Below are 18,804 nucleotides of genomic sequence, written 5' to 3' on the forward strand. Positions count from 1 at the left end.
TGATAATGTGAGTGGGCCTCATCCAGTCAGTTACAAGCAGAAAACAGAGGTTTCCAGAAAGAGTTTCTGCTTCCACGACACAATCAACTCTTGCCTGAGTTTCTAGCCTTCCAGCCTCCACTGGAGAAGGGCTGGGTTTTCGACAAGGTTACTTTCAAAATCCAACTTTTTCAGACTCAAGACTACAACTCTACTCTTGCCAGAATTGCCAGCTTGCCCTACAGATTTTCATACTTGCCAGCCCCACAATTGCTTGAACCAATTCTTTAAAATGTTTTAATTTTTATTAAAAATTCACAGATTTGCTCTCTCTGCCTCTTGTGGACCCCCCACCCCCACCCCCCACACACACACTATCCTTTTGGTTCTCTTTTCACCCTGCCTGATGCAGAGACCAAAAGCAATGCAAAAGGCAACTGGGTAAACAGACATTAAGCACAGATGAAAACTTTAAAATGCCCATCACTAAAATAGAGATGAGAGAGCTCTTGCACCCAAGAAACTAAAACAGGGTGCTGTAAAAATGTCTGCACACTGAATGTGGACAGCCTCACCAAGGCAGTCATCCTGAAACTTCAGAGCACTAGAGACCAAGAAAGAATCTGAAAGTTGTAAAGTGGGGGGAAAAAAATAGATCTTAAAAGAGGATCAAGAATAAGAATAGCTTCAGGCTTCTTGTTAATGCTAAAATGGAGGAACACTTCCTGAGTTCTAAGAAAAAAATCTCATTTCAAATCTAGAATTTTATACCCAACCAAACTATCAAGGCAAACTAAAGACATTTTTTTAGACATGCAGAGTCTCAAGAACTGCTGGAAGATGAGCTCATCTGTTCAAACGAACAAAGATACATGAGTCAGGAAACCCAGGGTTCCCCCTGATCAAAGCAAAAGGAGCCCCTCAGATGAAGGTGAAGCCATGCCTTGAAGGGGTGTCCCCCGCATAGGGGAGCCCCACGCGCAAGGAGTGCGCCCTGTAAGGAGAGCTGCCTAGTGCGAAAGAAAGTGCAGCCTGCCTGGGAATGGCGACACACACACAGAGAGCTGACACAACAAGATGACACAAGATGATGCACCAAAAAAACACAGATTCCCGTGCCACTGACAACAGAAGCGGACAAAGAAGATGCAGCAAATAGACACAGAGAACAGACAACCAGGGTTGGGGGGGAGGGAAGAGAAATAAATAAATAAATCTTTAAAAAAAAAAAAAAAGATGAAGGTGAAGGAGATCCCTGGGATGATTGTCTGCCAGTCCTAATTGTAGCAGATAGAAGGCTGTAGGAAACACTTCTCCAGGAAAGGGATTCGGTAGAATCCCTGCTGCAGGAGGAAAGTGTGGGTTTGAGTTGGGGATCAGTATGTAGAAAACGAAGCAAACAAAGTAACAGGATGGTTAAGTCTAGGGAAAATGAAATTTTGAAGGAAAGGAAAAGCTGTATGATATACCAGGCCCCAGCTGTGAATAGTGTTTACATGATCACAAACACTGAATATTGATCTAACCAGTACTGGGGGCAGGTGGAGAAAGGAGAAAGCGAGCAAGAGAGAGAGATGCAGGCAGGTGAAAGAGCTAAATCCTCGTCGAAGTAGGGAGACAGCAGAGAATGCTCAATTTACAGATTGGATACAGATATCCAAAGAGACAGCTAAGAGAGGTGAAAGTGGTTGCCCTGGGGTGTTGGAAACCGAGGAGAGCAAGAAGGGTTGGTGGTTTTTCATAATACCACCCCCAGGACTCTTACAGCCACGGGCAAGTACAACTTGGCTTTAATGAAAGCACAGGGTCTCTGCCTTCAGGGAGCACCCGGGCAAGCTCCATGACCTCGTCCGGGTTGTTTTACGTGGCCCAGGTCACCAGGGAGGAGATGAGTTAGCTAGGCACAGGACATCAGAGCCTTCCTGACTAGCCCTGGGAGCCTCCGTCCCTTCCTGCTGGTGTCCTGGACCTGGCGCAGCAGGCTGGCGGGGGCGGGCCTGCTCTGGGCCTGGAAAGCCGAGGCAGCGCCGGGCTCCTGGGCTCTGGGGTGCAGAAGCCCTGTCTGCCCTCGGGGAGGAGCTAAGGACACCCCCTCGCCTCAAGCTTGCGGTGGGCTGTCAGCCTGGATCTCGTCCCTGAACCAGAGCTGAAGCCTAGAAACGCCGCAAGCCGCTCCCGCTCCGCAGGGCCCGCGCCGGGGCTGCCAGCCTCGGGAGCCCGGCGCTCCACCACCCGGACTTCCTGGAAGCCCAGTTCTCACGCCCCAGGCATCACACGTTCACTGCCGGTGGCCGTATAATTATCTCCAAAGGGGGAACGCTCTTGTTGTTTTGGAGGGGGCCCAGGGTCTGCTGTTGGACAGAACCTGGCACACGTGAGCAGGCTCCAGGCCGGCGCTTTCAGGGAAAGGGCGGTGGGTGGGCGGCAGCTGGATGCCTAGGGCCTGCTGGTCCGGAGCCTTGGTGGCGTTGAGTCTCCAGGAAACTGGTCTAAATATGGAGCCCCTCCTACCTTATCCTTAGAACGCTCCCTTGTTCTCCAGAGTCCCCCGCATTGCACAGGCAGAAGTGTGACTTAAAACCAACGAGAATGGGGGGTGGAGGACGGCGGGAGGGCAACCCTGGGCTCGTGCAACAATGATTGTGGCAGTCAGTGAGGATTCTGCTTAGTAATATACAGGAGTGTTCTACAAGGTGTTAAGAACGTGGGATTCATAGGAAAAACAACTAATGTGATTTTTAGACTATAGTTCATAATGTAATGGTAATGTTTTAGTAATAAAAGCAAAGTTGGTACTGTATTACTGCTAAAGGTAAAAAAATATATATGGAGCTTGGTTTTGTGAGATGGGAATATGATTAAGCATATTTTTCCTCATCTTTTTTTTTTTTTCCTAATAAGCAGACCTTGACTCTGCGGTTTAATTTGAGTTCATCTGTGTATCTTTCTGAACACTAGAGGAACAGCTGAGTTAGTAGTTGGAATTAGATGAGATCAGAGTGCCTGGGCAGAACTTGTTGGGAGGAATGCTTCCATAATTTGTTGAGCTGCCTTTTTCTCTTTATTTTTTTTGTACTTGAGAAAAAGTTGTTTTTTAAAAATAGAAAAAGCTAAATGAGGTGGGAGGCGGGAGTGTAAGGAGAGGGATCAAGGTGCGGTCCAGAAGCGCCAGCCACACGCCGCCACCTCGTCCCCAGGAGCCGGATACGGCCCCCGCTCGAGTGCTGGGTGAGGGTGGGTTGCCTGCCTGGCCGAGGACCGGGGTCTCCCTGGGGATGTTCAGAACCCTGACTCACAGGCTTCGTTTTCACCACAGGCTTTAATTCAGACGACAACCTGTGCGAGCCGTCCTTGGAACTCGAGCTCACCAATCCCCGGCAGTACGGTGAGTGGTCGGCCCGTGGTGCCTACGGCCCGGGCGCGCAGACGTGTTTTATTAGCAGTGCTTTTCCTTCACAGTCTGCATGGAAGCCCACAAGACTTGAAGCCAGGCTGTGATTGGATGTGGTCGAGTTACGGTTGAGGTGGGGATGGAGGGACCCAAAGCTCCTACAAGCCCTTTCTGCTCACCCTCCCCAGCACCCTGAATCAAGTAGCTTCCGCTTACAGGCCTCCAGTGGCGGGAAACTTGCCACGCTCAAGGGGTTCCAGTGCTGGAAGCTCTGATTGTTATAAAACTCTTCTCACATTGAGCCAAATTTATTTTCCTCATAGTTTGCACATGTTTATCTTTTTCTGCTTTCTGGGACAACACCAAATCAGCGTCGCCTCTTTTCTAGAAGATAGGCTTGCAGATACTGCTGCTTTACTGCCACCTCCTCACCACCCTTGCTTGAAAGGGTCCCTCAGGGTTTGCCAGGAAGTTCTGGTGACCCACACTGGGATCATTCATTCCAAGAAGGTTTCTCCCTGTACACTTGGGTCTCAGTTGCACAGAGTAGCTCTAAGTTGAATTTAGGCTTAGAAATTGTTAGAAGCACTTGTCATTTGATTCAGGTATATTGTATATTTCTGCAGCTTAAGGGAAATAGCCTTCTCAAAATTTAAAGGTTGCTCTGGGTTATTAGGATTTTTTTAAAAACTAAAAGGGTAGGAAAATAATTCATTCTAAAATTAGCACCAGATGTTGACACTGAATTCAGTTTGTTGCTCACTCAACAGTAAGTGTAGGAACTAGTATTATCTTCTACCCCATCCTTCATTTAAAAAGTTTTATAACGTTGACATGCATTCTAACAAATATAAAACTTTACAATTTCTCTGAGTAAAGACAGGCTTATGATTTGAAACAGCTTGACACAAGCACGCCCTTCTGTCTTCACACTGGACATACGATGATACAGCGGGGGAATCTGCCACATATGCTAGCAGACAGCATGACCAAGTTAGGTCTCACCGAATAGTGATTCATGATTTATGATGAATCAGCTGACCAAAAGTTTTTCTTCATAAATATTCTGATTCCTTTAGCTTCTCTTATCAAGGGGGAAAAAAGGAAAGGGGATTTACAGTATAGTACTTGAATAAACCAAGATACCTTGGGGTCCCATTGATTTGTATCACGGTTGCTTTTCAGTTAAGCTGATTTAGTTTTTAAAGAGATAGGTGCACAGCTGGTTTCTTCTCCTTTCTCAAAGTGGGAACTTACCTGCTTTTATGCTGTTCATGAAGACCAACTATTTTTTGACTCATCACCACTTTGCTAACTTGCCTGCTATTTGCAGAGCTCACCAGCATCGGGGACTGGATTCCCTGTAGCTACCCAGTAAACACGAGCACACTTTCCTGGGGAGAACAGTAAGAAAGTTATCTCCTGGTGATTCTCCAGGTCCTAAATACAGCTCAACCCAGCACCAGCTTAGTGTGAGGGGGATGCAAAGATGACTGAAACACAACCCCTACTTGCCAGGAGTTCCCATTCCAGCAATAGAGGTAACTCGCTCACATGATACTCTGATATGGGGCAGGCTAGCAAGGGCCGTGACACCAAGTGCTGCAGGAGAACTGGTCCTGGACACATGGACCTCACAGGCCTTGGAAGTATCCCCATCCTTTGCAGGGATGGTTCTACCTTCCCGAAGAGTCTGTAGCAGGATAGTGCCGTGCTCAGCCCTCTGACTCCAAGAGTTGTCGCAGGCACACCCACGCAAGCCAGCACAGCAGCCAGGAGGCCGATTTCTCTTGGCACTTGATCAAATAAATAATTATTTTTTTTCCTTTTGAAGCAGATGTAAATTTGATGCAAATTTTGGAGTCAAAGAATAGCAAATAACCAGGAAAAGCAAGTGCCCCATTACCTCCTGAGTGCACCGTGAGGGAGCAGCCTGGATGGGCTGTGTGGAGCTGCCCTGTGTGTGTACTCTCTGACACACATGTGCACTTGAGCACACACTGCCCTCAGCAGCCCTTCACCTGCCTTTGCCTTTGGCTTCCTAGCTTCCACCCTCACCAAGCTGCACTGTCCTGCCATGGTCCAGGCAGGAATTTTTCACATGTGCAGTAATAGGGGAGGGCAGGTGGGCATTGTTCTCCCTGTACTCCCGCCCTGACCTGTGCTTTATCCAGAGCAGAACCCCCCCCTCCCTTTTTTTAGTCTGCTTTCTATATTGGAGTTCTACATAAGATACCCTTTGTTAATAAAATTGTCTTGAACCACAGCCCTAGACCTGCCAAACCATCAAACCAGTTAAACAGCGAAAGTTAGCATTTTTTGATAGCCTACTGTGTGTTAAGCCTAACGCTCTGATGATGAAACTGATCTTCCCCAGAGGAGTATACAGAGAGTCCCAAAGTTCTTTCCTTCCTAGGGCATTTGCCTTAACTTTGGCATAAAAATCATTTTATGACATAATTTTTCACAGATTAGGTGGTTTTAATATAAGACACACCTGATGATTAGCCCTTTAAATGTTGCCATTTCCTTTCAGCATCCCGGCCCAGTAGCTTAGAGAGCAGTAGAAATACATCCAGCAACAGCTCACCTCTTAATCTTAAAGGTGAGTCTATTTCCCTTCCCTGCACTTACTGGAAGTTTGGCTCTGGATTCTATTTACTAATTTCTCCCTACCCCCTCATTGTTTACATTTGCTGTCTGTTCATTGTATGCTCATCTTCCTTTTAGCCACTGGGAACTGATCCCAGGATCTCCCATGTGAGAGGGAGGCACCTAACCACTTGAGCCACCTCCACTCCCTGCTTCATTGTGTGTCTCATTATTTTTCCTTCTTGTGTGTCTTGTTGCGTCATCTTGCCGCTCCAAGTCATCATGTCAGCTCACTGTCTTGCTCATCTTTAGGAGACACCAGGAACTGAACCCAAGACCTCCCATATGGTAGGTGGGAACTCAGTTGCTTGAGCCACATCCACTTCTGTGGATTCATTTTTATAATTTAAAAAATACCGTTAATAGATTTCTCAAATGCATCATGATGAGTTTATTGGCTACATAATGTGGTTTCAAGCACAGGCCAGGGAGTTTGAATGGATTTGGGTTCAAATTCTTTCTCTCCTGCTGACCAACTCTGTGAACATGGGCAAGTCACAAGTTCTTTGAGTCTCAGTTTCTTATAGAATGGGAATAGTTCTCTGATCACATTCCATTGGGCCAGAGAACATAATTCAGAAGATTTTGGTATTTTAATTTTTTTAGGTTTGGTTTATGGCGCAGAATACGGGCTGTCTTAATGAGTGTTCCCTGTGTACTGGAAGAGAATGTGTCCTTGTTCTCTGTATGTCATTTATGTTGTTGGTTGAATGTTGTTCAAGGTCTCCTGTGTCCTTAAAATTTATTGTCTATTCTGTTGATTACTGAGAAGAATCTGGAAGCCTTTTACTATAATTGTAATTTCTCTATTTCTTCTTACAGTCCTGTCAGTTTTTGTTTTGTGTCTCATGAAATATTGTTGTTAGGTACATGCACACTTAAGATTATATCATCTTGGGAAGCAGATGTGCCTCAAGTGATAAAGCCTCTGCCTACCATGTGGGAGGACCCAGGTTCAATCCCTGGGGCCTCCTAGTGAAAAGAAGAAGAAAAACCGTGCCTGTGCGGCAAGCCAGGGCCCACGTGGCGAGTCAAGTGCCTGCGTGGCGAGCCAAGTGCCCATGTGGGTACCCACAGAGCAAGCTGAGTGCCCACGTGAGTACCAACGTGGTGAGCCAAGTGCCTGTGTTGCAAGCCAACTGCCCATGTGAGTGTTCTCGTGGTGAGCCAGTACCCACACAGTGAGCCGAGTGCCCACTTGAGTGTCCTCGTGGTGATCCAGTGTCCACGTGGCAAGCCAGTGCCCACATGGTGAGCCAACTGCCTATGCAGCAAGCCAAGTTCCCACACAGTGAGCCAGTGCCCACGCAAGTGAGTTGTGCAGCAACATAATGACACAACAGAAGAGAGATGAAGGGGAGAGTCAAGGTGAAATGCAGCAGAGACCAGGAACTTAGGTGGCACAATTAACAGGGAAACTCTCTTCACATCAGAGGTCGCCAGGATCAAATTCCGGTGAATCCTAGAGGAGAAAGATGAAAAGACAAGACAGAAAGAGAGAAATCGATACAGAAGATCACACAGCGAATGGACACAGACAACAAAAACAGCAGGGGAGGGGAAGGGAAGAAAATAAATAAGAAAGATTGTCTTAGTGACTTGACTCTTTTATTATTACATAATGGTACTTATTATACTTGGGTAGCATTCCTTATTTTGAAGTCATTTGTCTGCTATTAATATTACCACTACAGCTTTTTTTGATTAGTGTTTTCAGGCATATACTTTTTCATCCTTTTCCTTTTAATTTGTGTCTTTATATCTTGTATTTCACATATATAGTTGGAATTTGCTTTTTTATCCAATCTGATCATCGCTGTCTTTTAATTGGTATTTTTAGGCCATTTACATTTAATGTAATTATTTATGTGATTGTGTTTAAATCTACCATAATGTCTTTATTTCCTATTTAGTTCATCTGTTTTTTTCAATACTTCTTTTCTCTTTTGTTTCTTCTTGCTTTATTATTAATTGGTATTTATTTATTTATTTATTCCCCCACTCCCACCCCTGTTGTCCACTTTTTGTGTCCATTCGCTGTGTGTTCCTCAGTGTCTGCCTGTATTCTCATTAGGCAGCTCTGGGAACCAATCCTGGGACCTTTGGAGTGGTGAAGAGGTGATCATTCTCTTGTGCCACCTCAGCTCCCTGTTCTGCTCCTTCTTCTCATTGTCTCTCCTCTGTATCTCTTGTTGCATCATCTTGCCACACCAGCTATCTGTGTCGACTGGCACTCCTGCGCAGGGCGGCACTCCTGCGTAAGGCAGCACCCCCATGTGGGCCATCACTCCACTTGGGCCAGCTCGCCACATGGGGCCAGCTTGCCTTCACCAGGAGGCTCTGGGCATCAAACCCTGGACCCTCCTATATGGTAGACAGGAGCCAAACTGCTTGAGCCACATCCGTTTCCCTTAATTGGGTTTTGGTGGTGGTGTTGTGTTTGTGGGTTTTTTTAGGAGATATAGGGATTGAACTCAGGACCTCATACATGGAGGGCAGGCATTCAACCACTGAGCTACATCTGCTCCCCCTTAATTGGGTTTTTTAATGATTTTCATTTCATCTCTAAAATCTGATTGTTTTTGGTACATGCACTAAGGCTCAAATATATACATCTTTCATCACAGTCTGTCTTCAAATGAGATCAATCTCACAGCTTCACTTACAGAATAAGAACCTTGTAACAGTGTATGTCCAATTCCTCCCTCTCTTTTCGCTGTGTCGTACTTTTTACTTTTATATAAACCCATAGTATATTTCTACTATTTTTGCTTTAGTCAGTTATCTTTCAGGATCATGAATGTAAAACAAATATAGAAGACATATTTTTCTTCATTTTAATCATTTTAAGAGTACATTTGTTTCTCTGCATAAATCTAGTTTTCTGTTTGGTATTAGGCTCCATCCTCAAGAATGTCTTCCTGACATTTCTTCGAGCACAGGTCTGGTGATAATGAATTCTGTGTATGTGTGTACATCTGTGTTTTATCTGAAAAAGTCTTTATTTTCCCTTTGTATTTTTTTCTGGGTTGACTTTTTCTCCCCACAGTATTTTAAAACTGTCACTCCCTTATCTTCTGTCTTGCACAGTTCCTGATGAGAAATCTGCCATATATAATTTATTCTTCAGTATGTAATGTGTCTTTTTGTCACCCTCTGGCTCTTTTCAGGAATTTCACTGCACCTTCAGTCTTCAGCACTTTGAATATGGTATGTCTATGTGGATAATGGTGTTGCTTTATCCTCCTTGGTGTACTCTAAGCTTTTGGATCTGTGGATTGCACACTGTCACTGTGTATTAGTCAGCCAAAGGGATGTTGATACAAAATACCAGAAATTGGTTGGCTTTGATAAAGGGTATTTATGTGGGGTAGAAGCTTACAGATACCAGGCCATAAAGCAAAAGTTACTTCCCTCACCAAAGTCTATTTTCACGTGTTGGAGCAAGATAGCTGCCGACATCTGTGAGGGTTCAGGCTTCCTGGGATCCTCTGGGCTCAGCTCTTCTATTTTCTCCACAAGGTCAGCTGTAGAACAGCTCTGTCTGTCTCCCTGGGGCTCCAGCTTAAGATATCAGCATCAAACTCCAACATTAAGGACCCTCAACTCTGTCCTTTGCCATGCCTTTTATCTGTGAGTTCCCATCCACCAAAGGGGGGGCACTCAAGGCCCTACTGGCACAAGAAGTTTACATGATTACTTAATCAAGCAAACCTCTGAATCCAATATAATCTAATAAGCCCAGAGGAAAAATTCAGTTTACAAACATAATCCAATATTTCTTTTTGGAATTCATCAATAATATCAAACTGCTATATATTGTTTTGGAAAATATTGGCCATTATCTCTTTAAATATTTCTTCTGCCCTGTTTGTTCTCTTTTCCTTGTGGGATTCCAATTATGGGTTTGATATTGTCCACAGTTCTTGGGTACTTTTTTCTTTTTGTTCATTTGTTTTCTTCTCACTCTCTTTTCTATTAATATTTCAGTTTGGGTAGTTTCTATCAATCTCTCTTCAAGTTTGCTGATTCTTTCCTTGGCTCTTTTGGACCTAGTGATGTGCCCATCAAGGCATACTTCATCTCCATTGCCATGTTGTTTTTATTACTGGTATTCCCATTAGATTCTTTCTTATAGTTTTTTATCTCCCTGCTGAAATTTCTCATCTGTTCTTGTTCATGTATGCTATATGCCTTTAGTTCTATAGACTTTAACATATTAATCACAGTTATTTTAAATCTCCTGCCTGATCTTCCAACATCTGAGTTATCTGTGAGTTTGGTTCTTTCGATTGCTTTGTTTCTTGACATTGGATGTTTTTTTCCTTGCTTTTTAAAAATATGTATGTATATATTGTAGTTTTTGTTGAAAGCTACACATTGTGTGTAGGGCAGTAGAGAACAAGGTAAATGCTATATGTATGAATGGTGTGTGTGCACACTTACACATGTATATATATACATGCACACATCATAACTATGTGTCCATGCTTTTTCTTCTGCTAGGCCTTTAATTGGGGAGTTGAGTCAGTCATATTCAGAGTTGACCTGTGCTGTGCTTGGGTTTTGTTGTTGCTCTCCTTAGCCTCAGTGCTTGGCGGGCTTCTAAGTCGTCTAGTGTAGGCTTTGTTTAAGGTGGTAACTGGTGGCTGGGGGTCTGTGTTCCTGCTTCATCCTTTCCTGTCCACTTGTACTTACAGGGGGTCTCCTTCTGCTCTTGCCCCCTCTGTCAACAGCTCTTGCTTGTTGTTCAGTGCTGGCTAACTTGGTGGTCAGGACACGGGGGAAGGGGCAGAGAGGGGTGTTCAGCGCTGTAGTTTGCTAAAGGCTGCCCAGGCACCCTACCAGTAGAGAGTTGGCTTTTACAGTGGGGCTTTGTTAACTTAGAAGCTTGCAGTTCTGAAACCTTGAAAGTGTCCCAGTCGGGGCATCCTCAGGAGATGCTTTCTCCCAGAGCTGCCACGGTGGGTGCTCAGGCACGTGGCAGCATCTGCTGGTCTCTGCCTTTTCCTCCCGGCCTGCTGCTCTCAGCTCTGGCTTCTCCCTCCTGGCTTCCGCTGATGTCAGCTTCTTGCTCTGATAGCCTTCTCTCTGCTCCTGTGGCTTTCGCACTCCCTCTGTGGCCTCCTCTCCTTGTGTGACTCCTCTTTACAAAGGACTCCAGGAGGATTAAGACCCCCTAAAGGAGGCAGGTCACCCCTGAGCCCCAGTAGCCTCATCACAAGACCCTACTTGCGGGAAGTGGACTTGGCCCAGTGGTTAGGGCATCCGTCTACCACATGGGAGGTCCGCGGTTCAAACCCAGGGCCTCCTTGACCTGTGTGGAGCTGGCCCACACGCAGTGCTGATGCACATAAGGAGTGCCATGCCACGCAGGGGTGTCCCCCACGCAGGGGAGCCCCACGCGCAAGGAGTGTGCCCCATAAGGCGAGCCACCCAGCGTGAAAGAAAGTGCAGCCTGCCCAAGAATGGCACCGTACACATAGAGAGCTGACACAACAAGATGATGCAACAAAAAGAAACACAGATTCCCGGTGCCGCTGATAAGGACAGAACCAGTCACAGAAGAACACACAGCGAATGGACACAGAGCAGACAACTGGGGGGCGGGGTGGAAGGGGAGAGAAATAAAAATAAATTTTTAAAAACCCTACTTGCCCACTGGAATGGCTTAGACTTAAGAACCTGTTTTGGGGAAGCAGATTTGGCTCAACGGATGTCCGCCTACCACATGGGAGGTCTGTGGTTCAAACCCCGGGCCTCCTTGACCCGTGTGGAGCTGGCCCATGCACAGTGCTGATGGGTGCAAGGAGTGTTGTGCCACGCAGGGGGTGCCCCCCGCGTAGGGGAGCCCCACACACAAGGAGTGTGCCCCGTAAGGAAAGCTGCTCAGTGCAAAAGAAAGTGCAGCCTGCCCAGGAGTGTGGCTGCACACACACAGCTGACACAGCAAGATGACACAACAAAATGAGACAGATTCCGGGTGCCGCTGACAAGAATACAAGTGGACACAGAAGAACACACAACACAGTGAATGAACACAGAGAGCAGACTATGGGGAGGGGGATAAATTTTAAATCTTTAAAAAAAAAAAACAACCTGTTTTGAGGTACAGCCTCAAACCACCACACCCCTCCTCCCCTCTGCAGCCAAACTCTGCCATGAGTGGACGGGTCTTAGGTAGGAGGGAGGGTGGACCTTTCCCCCCAGGGGTGGAGGGCTCGGGCTTTTCCCAGCAGCACTGGGGTCTCCACCTGGGCCCCGGGGACGGTAGGGTTTCCTGCCACTGCTCCCACAGTGGCTTGTAGCGGCTGTTCCATAGGGAAGAAAGATCTGGCAGACTGTGCTCTTGCCCTCAGGGGTGGGTGCCTTTTCCCTCTGCAGCTCTGAGGGATTCTATACGCTCATGTTAGCCACACTCGGCCTTTGGCAAGCGGTTAACAGCTGCGTCCTTCCCACCTGCTCCAGTGGTGCCTCCTGGCGTCTCTCCCTCGCCGCCCTGCCCCAGGGAGCCCAGCCCCTGGCCTGCCTGTCCCTGGATTTCAGGGTGCCAGGCGCCCTGGGCCCTCAGCTCTCCAAGAGGTTCGTAAAGGTCAAGACTTGAAAGTTAACTCAGCTCTTCTTAGGGTGGGAGTGACGCTGTATCCGTCCTAGGAAGGGATGGAACCCACACCACCCAGTTGTTGTTTTTTTAAGATTTATTTTATTTCTCTCTCCCCCCACCCCGCCCAGTTGTCTGTTCTCTGTGTCTATTTGCTGCATGTTCTTCTTTGTCTGTTTCTGTTGTTGTCAGCCGCATGGGAATCTGTGTTTCTTTTTGTTGCATCATCTTGTTGTGTCAGCTCTCCGTGTGTGCGGCGCCATTCCTGGACAGGCTGCACTTTCTTTCACGCTGGGCGGCTCTCCTTACGGGGTGCACTCCTTGCGTGTGGGCCTCCCCTATGCAGGGACACCCCTGCGTGGCAGGGCACTCCTTGTGCACATCAGTACTGCGCATGGGCCAGCTACACACGGCTCAGGGAGGCCCGGGGCTTGAACCGCGGACCTCCCATGTGGTAGACGGACGCCCTAACCACTGGGCCAAGTCTGCTTCCCCATCACCCAGTTTTTATTCTGCATTGAGCTTTTCACCATCTGGCGTTCTTCCTGTTTCTTTCTTCTCCTGCTCATTGTCTCCCTACCACACGCACACTCTCCTTTCCCAAGGCTCCTGAACTTCATGAAGTTGGGGACTCTTTTTTTCTCCACTTCCATTGAAGTACCACTTCCATGGAGGTACCATGGGAGGGTACCTGGCACGTAGTAGGTGCCAAGTAAACCTCTGGTGAATGGATGGGTGAGAGCTGAAGTGGGCCTTGCTCACAGCTGTCAGCCGTTCAGCCTCAGCAGAACATTTTCACTCGTAGCTCACATCATGTGTTTTCCAATGACATGACTCTCAAGGTTGCCAAAACATCCTTTCACGTTCCAAATCTGAAATCCTAGCCTGGGAAGAGAGACCCCCGGGAGCAGCGGCTAGTCTGTCTCGAGGAGGCAGAGGCTGACGGGTGCACCTAACGCCCTCCCCGCCCCCAGGTTCCTCCGACCAGCTGCACGGCTGGTCCGAGAGCTTCAGCAGCGAAGACCTCATCCCCAGCAGGGACCCGGGCGCCCTGCCCCGGGAGGCCTGCCCACCAGGGCGCCCTGCCCTCGGCCGCCACGAGGGCCCCCTGGCCCGGAACGGGCCCCTCGCTCAGGAGGGCATCCCGAAGAGGGGCCGGGCCTGCTCCGCCTCCCCGAGCAGCGAGATGGTCACCCTGGAGGAGTTCCTGGAGGAGAGCAACCGAGGCTCCCCCACGCGCGTGAGTGGCCCCAGCTTGGACGCGGTGGCGGCCTTCCCGCTGGGGCGCTCCCTCGCCCTGGCGCGGGGCAGCGGAGTCGCAGGAAGGGGTGGGGTGAGCGGCCTGGCCGGGTTCAGAGGTGGCGTGGGGTAACCATGCACCAGGCCACAGTGTTGTGGCGGAGTCTGCGGCGGTGCCCAAGCCGGGTCACAGCCCTCTGCCCCCAGCCGTTCCGCCTGCCCCCAAGGAGGTGGCACAGGGCGCCCTCTCCCTGCCCCCAAGGAGCCCGGCTCAGACGGCAGCAGACGCGGGGCGGTGTGACGGGACAGTCGGGACTGGGCCGTGAGGGTCGTTCACCTCCGGCAGCCTCGCTCCTTTCCTGAGCCATTCTGGCTCCCACCCCCTACCCCCCACCGTGCCGCTGTCTGCCATCAGGAGAGAGACCTGGGCACAGCGAGGGCCCTGAGGCCGTGAGCTCTGGCCTCTTGGGAGCTGGTCTCGTTTATCCTCCTGCCCGAGGCCGCTCAGCTGAAAGGCTCGGGGCGTTGCTGAGCCCCTGGGCGTGCAGCAGGGGCCGCCAGGCTGTGGCCAGGCTTCCGGCAAGTTGTTTCACTAAAAGAGTCGGGGCTGCCCCCAGTGGCATCGGATGACCTGCACGTTGCCCGCTTCCCACCCTCCTGCCCCGGGCGCGGCGTGGGGTGGCGGTGATCGCGCACCCCGAAGAACCCGAGCGGCAGCGGGGGCTTCTGTCTGGGCCATGGGGCTGCACAGGGAGGTCCCAGGTGGGAAAAGGGCTGGCTGGGACCTGCCCAGACCCTCACGCTGCCGCCCTCCTGTCCTCCGCAGGACACCCCCAGCTGCCGGGACGACCTGCTAAGCGACTACTTCCGAAAGGCCAACGATCCCGCAGCCGCCGCGGGCGCGCCAGGACCACCGGCCCGGAAGGACGGGGCCAGGATGCCCACCAGCTTGGTGGTGCCCACCGTCAAAGTGGCCGTCACCGCCGCCGAGGGGAGGCAGCTGAAGCCCGGGCAGTATGTGAAGCCCAGCTTCAGAGCAGTTGAGGCCGAGACCCCGCCCAGTGGCCCCCCACGGCAGGCGCAGCCCCCCCAGTGCCTGTCCCTGGGCAGACCCCGGCAGGCCGCCGTGGCCCCGGCGTCCCACCCGCCCGCCAGCCGGAGCGCGTCGCTGAACCGGGCCTTCAGCCTGGCCTCGGCCGACCTCCTCCGGGCCAGCGGGCCAGACACCTGCAAGCAGGAGCCCCCTCAGAAGCCGGGGGGCGCCGAGGCTCCGGGGGGCCGGGAGGCAGGCGGCCGCCCCCTGCGGAGCCCCACCCCGCCCGGCTCCCACGCGCCGGCCCAGGAGCGGACCCCACTGGCGGGGAAGGCCGGCAGCTCCTGCCAGGGCCCAGGCCCCCGCGGCCGCCCGCTGGACCCCAGGCGCTTCTCGCTGGCGCCTCCCAAGGAAGAGCGGCTGGCGCCACTGCCGCAGTCGGCCACCGCCCCGGCCATCGCCTCCGGGGTTGGCGGTGGCGGCTCACAGCTCCAGCACTTCTCCCCGGCCGCAGCCCCGGCCGCCAGGACTAAGGCCAAGACCTCCGCCTTCTCGGGGGAGGTGGCCGCCGTCGCCCCTGTCCGGGCGGGACTCGGCCTCTCGGAGGGTGACGCGGTCCCCGGACCCGGCTATGGCGAGGGGGTCCCTGCCAAGAGCCCGGGCAGGTCTCCCGACGCGACCCCCCACGCCGCCCGGGGCCCGGAGGACTTCGGTCGTGGGAGCGGCTCCAAGAGCAGGCCAGCGTCCCCTGAGCCGGGCGGGGACCAGCAGACGGTGTGGTACGAGTACGGCTGCGTGTGAGCCTCGAAAGGGCCCTCCGGTGGCCCGCCGTGCCGGGAAAGGGGTCCCCGCGCTTCTTCCTGTTCGCTCTCGTGATGGAAACACTGTGCCAAGCCCCGAGAGGATCGCGCTCCTGGGCGCGTCCCGCCCTTCCCTGTCCACGGCTCGCAGTAACCGCTAGCTTTCGAACAAATCCGCTTTGGCTCGGGGACCCCGTAGAACGCAGTGACAGACCGACGTGCCCCAAAGCAGGCGCTCTTCTCCCACGCCCCGAGGAGCCCTAGTTTGCGACTGGCTGGTGTCCGTCAAAGCACGTGGGTGCACATGCAGGCTCGGGCGAGCCCTGGAGTGGCCGGAAGGGGACAGCCCCTACCCTCCCCCCCATCCCAGGAGAAACCCAGGCTGGCCAGGCTGTAGCGGCCCTGGGGGGCCTTGGGCAGACCCCAGGGCCGGCCTTGCTGGTGAGAACCAGGGTTTTACAGTTCTCTTCCCGGGGGCCCAAGCACGTCGCCCTCGGCCCCGGAGCCACCTTCAAGGCCGGGGGTCGGGTGGCAGCAGGCATTCGCCGCCGCCATCTTGCTGGCTGCCCGGGAGCCACACAGCCCCCGCCGTGCCAGCCTCCCCGGCTGCCTTTCTACAAACACTGGATCCGCCGGCCTGGGGCAGCAGGGGAGCAGAGAGGGCCCCCCGTCCCCCGTCCCTGCAGCCCCCCGACAGGCGGGCGTAGTGGACAGCAGGGAAGCGGCCGTGAGAGGGAGGCAGTGCCCGGCTTCCCCGACCTGGGCGGCGGCGATTGGTGATTTCCGAGTAACTTTTGGTGTAGAAACCAAATCTCTTTTAATATATTACATATATATATATATAGATACACTCATGTGATATATATGTATATATATATACTTTTGGGGGGTTCTATTTATGTTCCATTGGGAGTCGTTCTTTTCTACCAGGAATCTTATCTGCTGCTTTGTGTATTTTGTCTGATTCCTGACGGACTGTTTCCCGTTGTTTAGTAAAGGTGCTTTTCCTGGGATGAACTAAACCCATTGATTTTTTTTTTAAGGTTTTTTTTTTTCTTTTGATTTAATAATATGCTGAGAAAGAAATGGGAGACTTTTGAATGTTCACGGGATAATAGTAAGAGTGCTTTGGGTTGTGTGTTCAGCAACCCTCCCTTTCTGAAACACAAAGGCAGGACTGTAATAAAAAGAAATGGAACTGAAGCCGCGTCCTCGCTTTCCTCCCGCGTGTGACTGGCAGCCTCAGCTGGCTGCGGGGGCTTCTCGGGGCTCCCATGTCAGCTCCCCGGGGAGCCTCCTCCACGGCTGGCCTTGCCCCAGAGGCGACATGAAGCCACCAGGAGACCAAGCACAATCAGACGGGAGGAGCAGGTTTCTAACAGAAAGCGCTTTTCTAGCCCCGCTGGTTGGTAATTAGCACAAATGGAACCCTAATGCGACCTGCCGCAGGAGCGCGGGTTCAGGCGGCCCTGCCGTGGCTTGTGTCCCGTGAGTCAGTGGCGCTCGCACCGCCCCGCCCGCATCGAGAGTGCAGCTCTGTGGAAAACCCAGCTTGCACTCCGGTTTTACCCAGGCCTGGCCAGTGTCCCGGAAAGCCCGGTCCTATTTGAGAGGACATGCCTGGGGCGACCAGTGGGTCTTCCAGGGAAGCTCCGGCCCGCACAGCGGCTGCCACGCGGCGTGGGACGGTGAGGGTCTCTGTGAGCCGGGCTGCCCCCGCTGGCCCTCCTTTCCAGGCTCAGAGCTGGGCTGGCTGGAGAACACCTGGGAGCACTGAGCTGGCCCTCTGACGACCCAGCTGCCCCTGGGAGGGACAGGGAGACAAGCCGAGACCTGTGCAGTAGATGCAGCCCCCGCAGCGCGAGTCGAGGAGCACGCAGTATTTTCTGGGCATCCCGCCCATGCTGAAGGGGCTTCCGGCTGACCGCCAAGCCAGCGGTGAGTGCTGGAGACGGGACGGCTCCTCGCCACGCTCGGCCTTAGCAGAGCTCCGCGTTGTGATCAGAAGACCAGCACCGCGAGGAATTGGGGCGGGCGGGGTAGTCCTCGGGTGGGCGGTGGGCCCAGAGAAGCCGCTCAGATCTCCTCTCAGACTCTAGGATGTCTGGCTAACTCAGAGAGGTGCCAGGGGAGACGCTTGGTCCCTGTCCAGAGACCCTGAGTGATAGGTGCAGGGAGGACACAGGAGGAGGGCACGGCTCTGCACGTGACGGGACCCTGTAGTCGGTGTCAGGCTCTTGGACCGAGGACGAGTGTCCACTGCCCTCGTGCCAGTTGTCCTCCTTGGCAGGAGCCAAGAAGTGGCAGGTGTTCTGCCGCCCAGGCCTCCCCAGGGTGGTTCAATTCATTCATTCATTCACATTCATTCATTCATTCCATGCTGAGTGCAGGAGAAACAAAAACAGCAGAAGCCTTGTCTTCAAGGGGCTCACATCTTGGAGGACTATCATTTATCATCAGTAGAGGAGGGCGGGGTGGGCCTCCTGGAGTAGTCACTGGAGGCTTCCTGGAGGAGGTGGCCCTGGAGCAGGTGCCCCAGAGGTTGAGGAGTTCCACCTGGCAATGAGGGGAGGGCAGTATAATCCAAAGAATGCAGACATCAGCCGGGGGTGACAGCCCTGACCTCGGGACTCCACAGCCCTGGCAGGTGCCTACCGCTGTGTGCCGAGAAGACCCCTAGCACTTCCAAGCCCCCTGCCAGAATGACATCAGCGTGGCTCAGTGGCAGTAGGTGACCTGCCCAACGTTGGTGCCTCTCGGTCACACAGGCCCCTTTGGGTCTGACCCCCTGCCTCCTCCCTCCCTCACCTTGCACCTCACTCCCCAGCTCTCTGGCCTCCCCTCTCACTGGTCTAGCAGGCCCCCAAATGTCCCATGCTCCTGCCACCACAGGGCCTTTGCACAGGTGTTCGTTCTGCCGTTTATCTCTCCTCCTGTACTAGTTCCTCCAGTCAAGTTGGGGTTCTTGAGGTCGAATGCTCTGAGCAGAGTGATCCTCTCCCTCTCAGCACGCAGTGTGGCTTATAATTATATGGGTAGTTTTAGAGTGATGAGTGTCCTGGAGAGCAAGGACCTGGTCCAGTGACATTTGTTCCCCATGACAGGACAC

General features: G+C 52.0%; 1 protein-coding gene across 2 annotated transcripts in view; it reads left to right on the forward strand.

Annotated features, from left to right (window-relative positions):
- CCDC88C (coiled-coil domain containing 88C) overlaps positions 1 to 16,898 on the forward strand; it is a 147,974-nt gene extending 131,076 nt beyond the window's left edge. For both annotated transcript variants that reach the window (XM_058292422.1, XM_058292423.1), the window contains 4 exons: positions 3,296 to 3,364; positions 5,907 to 5,975; positions 13,598 to 13,863; positions 14,689 to 16,898. In XM_058292422.1, the coding sequence (XP_058148405.1) occupies positions 3,296 to 3,364; positions 5,907 to 5,975; positions 13,598 to 13,863; positions 14,689 to 15,696 (1,412 nt within the window). In that variant the 3' untranslated portion in view covers positions 15,697 to 16,898. The remainder of the gene's footprint in view (positions 1 to 3,295; positions 3,365 to 5,906; positions 5,976 to 13,597; positions 13,864 to 14,688) is intronic.
- Positions 16,899 to 18,804: the final 1,906 nt, after the last annotated feature.

This window comes from Dasypus novemcinctus, chromosome 3 (genome assembly GCF_030445035.2).
Source record: "Dasypus novemcinctus isolate mDasNov1 chromosome 3, mDasNov1.1.hap2, whole genome shotgun sequence".
Taxonomy (NCBI): Eukaryota; Metazoa; Chordata; class Mammalia; order Cingulata; family Dasypodidae; genus Dasypus; species Dasypus novemcinctus.